Source organism: Herpailurus yagouaroundi, unplaced genomic scaffold (genome assembly GCF_014898765.1).
Source record: "Herpailurus yagouaroundi ecotype Mexico unplaced genomic scaffold, PumYag 162, whole genome shotgun sequence".
NCBI lineage: Eukaryota > Metazoa > Chordata > Mammalia > Carnivora > Felidae > Herpailurus > Herpailurus yagouaroundi.
Window position 1 is genome coordinate 72,852,509 of NW_024412403.1, and position 10,156 is coordinate 72,862,664.

Below are 10,156 nucleotides of genomic sequence, written 5' to 3' on the forward strand. Positions count from 1 at the left end.
CTGAGCAAACCATCCTGCAAAGCCTGGTTCTTTACCATGTTAGTGATCAGGAAAGTGACATCCTTGATATACATCTGCCTCACTTTAGCAACATAGTATTCTGCCTTGTTACCATATGCAATAAAGAAGGTACAAAGTGCTGTGATATCTCCTTCTTCCAGCCCACTTTCCTCCAGGACAGACTCCCAAACACCTCTAATACGCTGGTTCTTGACTTTTCGTCTTAGGACAGAGGCTAAGGTGGGAAGACCTCTCACCAGGTCTGGCAGCTTCTCAAGCACACGAGTGTGCAAGCAGATGAGTACTTCCATGACGTAGCTATATAAAATACTCAGTTCCATTGAAGTGAATCTACAAAAAATGTGGAGAGCTTTGTGAGCAGTGGAACTCTATGTACAAACATAAAATGAATTCTATTAGAATACAAACCCACTAGAAGAACCAGCTGCTGTATTTTAGAAAATACTTACTTTAGAAATAGGGCCTGCACTATACTGGATAGCTTAGTTCTCAGGCCACTCATACTACACATTTCTCAATGGCAGGGGAGTTACGTCAGCCATCTCTGTATTAGTAAGACATTGGCAAGCAAGAGACTCTGTGATGAGATGTATATGGCAGTGCTGGCATATCAACAGGTGCTCAAATTAATCTCTTTTGAATCAATTAACCTAAGAAAATATGATTTCTTCACAAGCCATGTTAAAACCATATTAAATTCAAGTTTAGAATGTCCCCTGCAAGCTCTCACAAAGCCATGAAATTCCACTGATTTCTCATTGGATACTCACTTGAGTGCCAGCACTGCTGTCCACAGTTCATCGTGGGCTGCCTGGTTTGCCAAAGCCTTGCTATGATGTTCAAATTTCTGTGTCAGGCTATCCTTGGTGAAGTCCAGTTCTTTAAACTGTGCTTCTAAAACTTGGAGTTTGTGGTCTACTCTACAGGATAAAAGAATCAAGGGGCACTTTAGGTCGAGAGACAGTACTAAGGTTTTGCCTTAAGATAAGGCTCTATTACATTGTTTATAACCACTATTAATTTGGGTAGCTATCTAAATTTAAGCTTACGAACAGATGTTTCCATTTGCTATTCTCTCTAGCCATCATCCCAGTTCTTATATTCCTTATATTGCCAAACTTCTGAATTGTCTAATTACTTGAATTATCTAACATATCATGTTTTTGTGTTGAACTTTATACTTTAAATAAAGTATTTTAGGGGTGCCTGGCTGCCTGAGTCAGTGGAGCATGCGACTCTCAGTTTCAGGGCTGTGAGTTCAAGCTGCACACTGGGTATGGAGCCTACTTAAAAAAAAATAGTTTTTATTTTTATTTTTAATTTTTTTAAGTTTATTTATTTTGAGAGAGAGCACGTGTTCGCAAGAGAGTGGGGATGGGGCAGAGAGAAAGGAGAGGGAGGAAATCCTAAGCAGGCTCCATGTTGCCAGCTCAGAGCCTGACACAGGGCTTGAACTCTGAACCATGAGATCATGACCTGAGCCAAAATCAAGAGTCAGACATTTAACCAACTGAGCCACCCAGGTGCCTGCCCCCAAAAGTATTTTAAATACAAGCATTACTTTGATTCTCATAATAACCATAAGAAGCGAAGCAGTCATTTTTATTATTTTACAGATAAATTGAGTCTCACAAAGATTGAGATCTAATGTCATAGCTACTTAGTGCTGGGACCACTATTTAAAAAGGTGCCTTTCTCTATTCTGACTGCCCAAGTTGTATCCTACCTCACTTTCCACACTGTTTGCTTATATCCCCTAGCCTTTCTGCCTGGAGATCGCCCTGACTACTTCATTTTCACAGGGACTGCCTCTATTACCTGTCACTCCTCACCTCCTGCTTTATTTTTAGAGTTAGGATTTCATTAACAAAATTGTAAACTGTTGGAGAGGGGGAATCAGAGACTATTTCTTGGACATCTTTATGCCTGTCCCCCAATACCTAGCAAAGGCCTTACACAGAAGTAAGAAAATTTGTCTCATATTATCGACATCAATAATGTGAATGAGACGCTGAGCCGTGTAACCCAACAAGGGCATTTGAGTAGCTCTGAACAACCTTAATCATCAGAGGGCACTGTGGCACCAGAATTATGTCAAACTGAATCACACAGAACTGGAACCACACAACTCACTTGCCTGAAGGCACCCACATTTTCATGAAAGAAGTGATACACAAATTCAGGTACCACTTCTATGTCCTCAGTGACCTGAATACTTTGTGGTTGCCCAGGTTCCGTCCTTGACCATGTTCCCTTCTTGGAGCTCAGTTTATCTCAAGGCTAATTCAGCTTCAGGTACCACCTCCTAAGCTCTAGAGCTGTATCTTTTTTTTTTTTCAACGTTTATTTATTTTTGAGACAGAGAGAGACAGAACATGAACAGGGGAGGGGCAGAGAGAGAGGGAGACACAGAATCTGAAACAGGCTGCAGGCTCTGAGCGGTCAGCATAGAGCCCGACGCGGGGCTCAAACTCATGGGCCGTGACATCATGACCTGAGCCGAAGTCGGACGCTTAACCGACCAAGCCACCCAGGTGCCCCTCTAGAGCTGTATCTTTATGTTTTGTGCATCTCCAAACCCAACCGTCCTAAACTGAACCTACTCACTATCCTTCTCCCTCATCTTCGGAAATTACTATGGTTAGAATTTTCTCACTGCTTTGGATATTTTACTTACATATAGATAAGGCCCACTACGAAATGTGTTTCATAGGAGTGTAAGCCTGCGTGACCTAATATGCCAGCAATCTCTGTCTACATATGAAAACAATGTCATCTGGCGTACTGTCTGTAGTAACTTTGACACCTTTGAGACTATATTGCTTATAGGTCCTCTCTAGCTTGAACTCTAGCTTGTCAGTCAGTATAAAAGTTCACAGTTGTTAATACCTTTTTGGAAGCCTCTCACAAAAAGGCATTCCCACACCATTTGAAATAAATGCTGAACAACATGTCTGCAAATCCAAGTCTGTTTTTTACTATAATTCCCCAGCTCAGTTAGTGACATCACCATCTATTCAAGTGCTTAAACTAGAAATTTCAGAATAATTCTTACCTTTTTTTCTTCCTCTCCACTAGTGCCTCTAAACTATACCCTCCTCTCCATCACCACTAAACCAGTTAATAACTGTCTTTCACTTTGACTTAGGATTACAGTAGCCTAACTGGATCCCTGCTTTCGATTTCTGCCACCTTGAATCCATCCTTCCAGAAACGTGATTCTAAAATACAATTCTGATCATGTGACTCAACTGATTATGTATGCTTTGTGCTGCCCTGACTTGTCCAAAGACACAGTTATAGCCGAATTGGCTATTCTCAGGAGGAAACATAAACCCCTTAACGCTTTGCTCCCATCTTCTGCCAATCCTCTCATACCCTAGTCGGTAATCACACGAGACATCTAGAAGCTGACGGAACACAGTATGTGATTCCAGGCTTCTGCGGCCTCCATGTTCCATTATGTGTTCCATGTACTGTTTCCTCAGCCTAGAATTCCTTCCCATATTTTTTTTTTCTCATAGCCTTTTACTCACACTTTAAGATCCAGTTTAAATGTCCCTCTATGAGGGGCACCTGGGTGGCTCAGTCGGTTAAGCGGCTGACTTCAGCTCAGGACATGATCTTGCGGTCTGTGAGTTCTAGCCCTGCATCGGGCTCTGTGCTGACAGCTCGAAGCCTGGAGCCTGTTTTGGATTCTGTGTCTCCCTCTCTCTGACCCTCCCCTGTTCATGCTCTGTCTCTCCCTGTCTCAAAAATAAATAAACGTTAAAAAAAAATTAAAAAAAATAATAAATGTCCCTCTATGAAGGGTTCCTTTTTCTGGTGTCAAAGGCAAATAAATTGATCCTCTCTTCTGTCCTCATAGCCCTTTATGAACATCACCATTACAAGGTCAATCACATTAAATTCTAAGTATTTTTGAATAATTCTCTCTATAGGCTTTGAGATCCTTGAGGATAGAAACCACATTTTACTTATTTTGTATACCTAGAATATAGCACATACATTAATTGAATGGAATTCACCTGGGAGTGTATTTTTCTTTATTGTTTACACATATATATGGAAGTTAAATATATATTTAATATATATGTTAAATGTATGTGTTTAAATATATATGTTAAATATATGTAGTAAATATATATATTTTAACCTGGAAGACTTAAACCACTTTAAACAGACACAGAATTTTAATTAGCATGTCTATACTTCTTTGCCTATTTTTATTCCCTATTCTTCTCTTACCCATCTTCCCAGAAAAGCAGACCTATGCTTGTTCCCACCCTGTAGCCCTTAGCAACCTTTTCATTGCCTCCTTCAAGGATATCAGGGTTGTGGTTTCATTGTTCATCTTCTTAAGGCAAAATGAAAGGAAACAAAACAAGGAAAATAAAAACCTAATGGAGGGTTTTCTGCTGTCTTCCACTCAGCAACAAGCAGCAGCTTGTGTGACTATTTGATCTGAATTCTGCCTCAAAGGTCACTCAGTACAAGAAGCTTTTAATAGCTTGTACATCCAAATATAGTTTCAGAGAACTGATCTTGTGAACACAGGTGTCCTAGAACCCACTATAATGTTTGTCTTTGTAAAGTGAGCTGTAGTACATCAACATAGCACAACCATCAGATGTAATTGTGGCTCTATGTATATTCTGATAAATGTATATATGGGTATACAAATATGTACATATACTAGGATTAAATTTGATGGAAATATTACTCTCAAATTTTAACAGCTTAATTAGTTATAATCTAAATGAGGTTTAAAGAGAGCCCCAGACCTTTTATGATATACCAATGCTAAAAATCTAATCATCCTTAGAAACTAATAAATATTCATTGAGAGCTTCTAGTATTAGATTAAGTGTTGAAAATGGAAACAGACATCAAACAGGATTCCTGAATTCAACATGTTTACATTCTAATTGGGAATAAAGGACATATACTTAAAAAGAAAATGTATATAAAATGTTGTGCACTTAATAGGTACAGACCATAAAAATCATAGATGAGAGACTAAGTCACCGAAGCCTTGGAAAGTTGAGAAATGCTCACACTGAAGGTAGGATTTGGGCTTAGCCTTAAAGGAAATGTAGGTGTCTGATTATCAGAGAAGAGAGAAAGGGTATTTTAAAACGAGAAATTACATGAGCAAAATCAGAGAGGCAAGGTACATGATGTGGTCAGGAAATAATGAGTGGATATGCCTTAAGCAAAAGTCATGTGAGGAAAAGAAAAACAACAATTAAAAAAAAACCATAACATTTAAACTAATAAGACCCAGGTCATGGATTTACTTATTCGATGAATAATTTGTTCACTTATCTCAACAGAATTCAAATATTGTTCAAGTATTGGGCAGCCATGTGCTTCTGGGGAGGCTGGACCCCTCCCCAGTCACAAGGGGGGTGAATCTTGATTAGATTAAGTCAATCATAGTAATTTCACTATTGTTGCCGTTATCATTAGTTTAGGAATAGGCAGGTGGCAGAATTCTGGCCTACGAAATGTGAGAGAAAGTCTACTATGGGATTTCTGAGAAAGGCTTATTTTTACTTGTTATAAAACATATAACAAAATTTACCATTTTTGGTGGGGATGGACAAATTGGGTGAAGGTAGTACACCCCCTTTTTGTACAAAAAGGTACAAACTTCTACCTGTAAAATAAATAAGTCCTGGGGATGTAATAAGCAGCATACAGACTATAGTTAACAATATTGTATTGTATATGTGAATGTTGCTAAGAAAGTAGCTCTTTTTTTTTTTTAATTTTTTTTTCAATGTTTATTTATTTTTGGGACAGAGAGAGACAGAGCATGAACGGGGGAGGGGCAGAGAGAGAGGGAGACACAGAATCGGAAACAGTCTCCAGGCTCCGAGCCATCAGCCCAGAGCCTGACGCGGGGCTCGAACTCACGGACCGCGAGATCATGACCTGGCTGAAGTCGGACGCTTAACCGACTGCGCCACCCAGGCGCCCCAAGAAAGTAGCTCTTAAAAGTTCTCATATCAAGAAGAAAGTTTGGGGGTGCCTGGTTGGCTCAGTCAGAAGAGCATGTGACTCGATCTTGGGGTCATGGGTTTGAGCCCCATTTTGGGTGTAGAGATTACTTAAATAAACAAAACTTTTTAAAAACAAAAAGAAAGAAGGAAAGAAAGAAAGAAAGAAAGAAAGAAAGAAAGAAAGAAAGAAAGAAAGAAAGAAAAAGAAAGGAAAAGTTTGTAACTATGTGTGGTGATGGATGTTAACTAGACTTATTGTGGTGATTATTTCACAATATATATTTATATTGAATGATTAGTCTGTACACTTGAAACTAATGTTATATGTCAATTAAATCTTAATTTTTAAAATGTAACCATTTTTTAACCTTTTTTAAGTGTACATCTCTGTGGCATTAAGCACATTTATACTGTTGCCCAGTCATCACCACCATCCACCTCCAGAACATTTTCATCTTCCCCAACTGAAACCATGTACCCATTGAAACCCTGTACTGCACATTCTCCCCTCTCCTCCGCCCTGAAACCACCATCCTGCTTTTTGTCTCTATGAATTTAACTCCTCTAAGTCCTTACTTCCTATAAGTGGAATTGTACAATATTTGTCCTTTGGTGACTGGAAGGAAAGTTTTTTTAATGATGAAAAACACACACAGTAGAAATAGTTTCTCTTCATCCCTCATATTACTGAGTCTTCCTGTAATGCCTGATACTGCAGCGCTCACCCTTTTATGACATGAGGGGAACCGGCCACAGAGAGCAAGCCAGGACAACAGAGCAGACAGATGAAAAGAATCTGTCACGATGGGAAATAGCATGAAAGTTCCTCAAAAAACTAGAACCAGAACTATCGTGTGGTCCAGCAATCCCACTTCAGGGGATATGTTCAAAGAAAATAAAAAGAGGGTGTTGAGGGATCTGCACTCCCATGCTCACTGCATCATTGAATCACAATAGCCAAATGATGGAAACAACCTAATTGTCCAGAAAGAAGGAAATCTTGCTTTTTATGACAACATGGATGGAACTTGAGGGCGTTATGCTAAATGAAATCATCCCAACAAAGAAAAACAAATACTGCAGGGTATCACTTACATGTGGAATCTAAATAAAAAGCCAAACTCAGAAACAAGAGAGTAGAAAAGTGGTTTGCCAGGGTGGTGAGTGGGGCAAATAGGGAGAGGTTGGTAAAAGGGTAAGAAAACAAACAAAAAACTTGTCACTGAATTAACCTCCCCTAGGATAATTCCATTGCTAATGTGCTTACGTAAGGAGTAACTTTGCTTTATCAGTTAAGACTTTTATAGTTGGGCTTCTGTTCTTAAGGAGTGAACAGTTCAGTGAAGGATACTTTATCAGGTTCCTTTTTGCTGAGGCTTCCTCTGAAGCCCTTCATTTTTCTGGAACTAATACTAGTTTTCTTATAGTAGATCAGTGGCCAGAACCTTGACAAAGAAATAAAACAGAGAAGGAAGGAGAGAATAGTGGAGACTCTGATTTAACCTGGTATCTCTCTGTCTTCTCACTCAGAATAAGCCATTATGGAACCCTGCCCCCCAGAAGAATGTTTAGAACAGGGCAAAGAGTAGAGCTCTGCTCTGGGATCAGAGCCTACCAATTCCACTCGCCGGTACTATTTCCTCTAATATGCTGCCTGTCTATCCAGACCCAGTATTTGTTTTTTTCTCCCCACTTTCATCGACTGCCTCTTGTCTGTGTAGACCTGAACAGTACCCGCTGATCACTCTGTCCTTGATTGCCTCTCTATATTGCCTTTTGTCTGTCCAAACTTTTATGATTTCCTCATCTCTTCTGCCAGGCTCATCTCTCAGACCCGCCTGGTCCCCTGTCATATTGCTTAACTAAGAGCAATTTTAGGTTCCCAGCCAAAAGAACGCAAAGTATAGCAGAAAGTATACCCCTACCTTTATACAGGCACGACTTCCCCCTGCTATAGACACCCTGCACCACAGTGGTTACATTAATTACTTCTGATGAACCTACATTGACTCATCATGATCGCCTATAGTGTACAGGTTAGATTAGGGGTTCACTCTTGGTGTCGTCCATTCTATGGGTTTTGACAAATATATAATACCGTGTATCCATCATTGCAGTACCATACAGAATGGTTTCACTGTCCTAAAATCCCTCTGTGCTCTGCCTACTTGCCTGTCCTTCCCTCCCACCCCCAAAACTCTGGTAGCCATTGATCGTTTTACTGCCTCCATAGTTTTGCCTTTTCCAGAATGTCATATAGCTGGAATCATACAGTATGCTGCCTTTTCACATTGGCTTCTCTCACATGTACTATGCATTTAAGTTTCCTCCATGTCTTGTCATGGCTTGATAGCTCAGTTCTTTTTAGTGCTGAATAATATTTAATGTCTGGATGTGCCATAGTTTCTTTATTCACTCACCTACTGGAGGATGAGTCTTTTCAAGTCATGGCAATCATTAATGAAACTGCTATGAACCTGTGTGCAGGTTTTTGTATGGGCATAAGTTTTCAGTTTATGTGAGTAAATTCCCAGGAGCATGATTGCTGGGTTGCACAGTAAGAGTATGTTTAGTTTTGTAAGAAACTGCCAAATTGGGGGCACCTGGGTGGCTCAGTAGGTTAAGTGTCTAACTCTTGATTTTAGCTCAGGGCATGATCTCACAATTGATGGGTTCAAGCCCCATGTTGTGCTCTGCACTGACAGTGCGGAGCCTGCTTGAATTCTCTGTCTTCCTCTCTGTCCCTCCCCGGCTCGCGTTCTTTCTCTCTCAAAATAAATAAACTTAAAAAAAAAAAAAAAGAAACTGTCAAACTGGGCGCACCTGGGGGGCTCAGTCGGTTAAGCATCTGACTCTTGATTTCAACTCAGGTCATGATCTCTCAACAGTTCATGGGTTGGAGGCTCTGTGCTGCCAGTGCAGAGCCTGCTTGGGATTCCCTCTCACCTCTCCCTGCCCCTCCCTGACTCATGCTCTATCACGAAACAAACAAACAAAAAAACAAACAAACAAACATAAAAATAAAAAAGAAATTGCCAAACTGTCTTCCAAGGTGGCTGTACTACTTTGCATTTCCACCAGCAGTGAATGATAGTTTTTGTTGCTCTACATCCTTGTCAGCATTTGGTGTTGTCACTGTTTGTATTTTGGCCATTTGAATAGGTGTGTAGTTGTGTCTTATAATTTTAATTTGCATTTCCTTGATGACAAATGATGTTGAACATCATGGCTTACTTGCCATCTGTATATCTTCTTTGGTGAAGTGGCTGTCCAGGTGCTTTGCCCTTTTTAAAATCAGGTTGAGGGGCGCCTGGGTGGCGCAGTCGGTTAAGCGTCCGACTTCAGCCAGGTCACGATCTCGCGGTCCGTGAGTTCGAGCCCCGCGTCGGGCTCTGGGCTGATGGCTCAGAGCCTGGAGCCTGTTTCCGATTCTGTGTCTCCCTCTCTCTCTGCCCCTCCCCCGTTCATGCTCTGTCTCTCTCTGTCCCAAAAAAAAATAAACGTTGAAAAAAAAAAAAAAATAAAATCAGGTTGTTTTTTACTGTTGAGTTTTAAGGGTTCTTGGCATATTTATCACTTGTATCTTTATCAAATATTTTCTCTCACAAGCTTTTTTATAACAAAGTTGCAGCCAGGATTCCTACCTGCTTTTTGTCACAGGGTATAGATCTTTGGAAGAATGCTGTATTCAAAAGCTAAGCAGCAGTGCTGAGAGATAAACAGTACTTTGCTAAAACAAAGCATCTAAAGCTGCAGCAGGTTTCTGCTGTTTGTTGTAGCGCTGAATCAAGTACTAATTGAATACTTTGAGTCCTATGCTTTGAGTGCTAAACTCAAAGTGCTGAACTCCAAGTACAGATACTAATAGAGTAATGTTACTTGCAAAGGCTTCCAACTCAAGGGAAAAGATCTAGGAGTTTTTGCCATTAGTAAATTTACTAATGGTCACCTTGCCCCAAGAGTTTTGTAACAGTAGCACATGTGGATGGAAAGAGAATTTGTTAAAATGATACTTTGTCAGCAAGCTGCCAACCTGGTTTTTTCCACTTTGCACTTTGCTCTTAGTGCAATCTTCTGGAAGATGCATTCAGCCCAGATACTTACCTACACCAATACATCAGAGAAAG

The 10,156-nt window shown here is 40.2% G+C and overlaps 2 protein-coding genes across 2 annotated transcripts in view; both read right to left on the reverse strand.

The window, feature by feature from the left end:
• Positions 1-351, reverse strand: part of RNF168 (ring finger protein 168) — a 44,977-nt gene extending 44,626 nt beyond the window's left edge. Inside the window, exon 1 of the mRNA XM_040484858.1 lies at positions 258-351. The gene's annotated coding sequence lies outside the window, so the exon portion shown is untranslated. The remainder of the gene's footprint in view (positions 1-257) is intronic.
• SMCO1 (single-pass membrane protein with coiled-coil domains 1) overlaps positions 1-6,503 on the reverse strand; it is an 11,220-nt gene extending 4,717 nt beyond the window's left edge. The window contains exons 1-4 of the mRNA XM_040485037.1: positions 6,441-6,503; positions 4,270-4,361; positions 792-941; positions 7-351 (exon numbers count right to left, since the gene is read on the reverse strand). Coding sequence (XP_040340971.1) covers positions 7-351; positions 792-941; positions 4,270-4,361; positions 6,441-6,503 — 650 coding nt within the window. The remainder of the gene's footprint in view (positions 1-6; positions 352-791; positions 942-4,269; positions 4,362-6,440) is intronic.
• Positions 6,504-10,156: the final 3,653 nt, after the last annotated feature.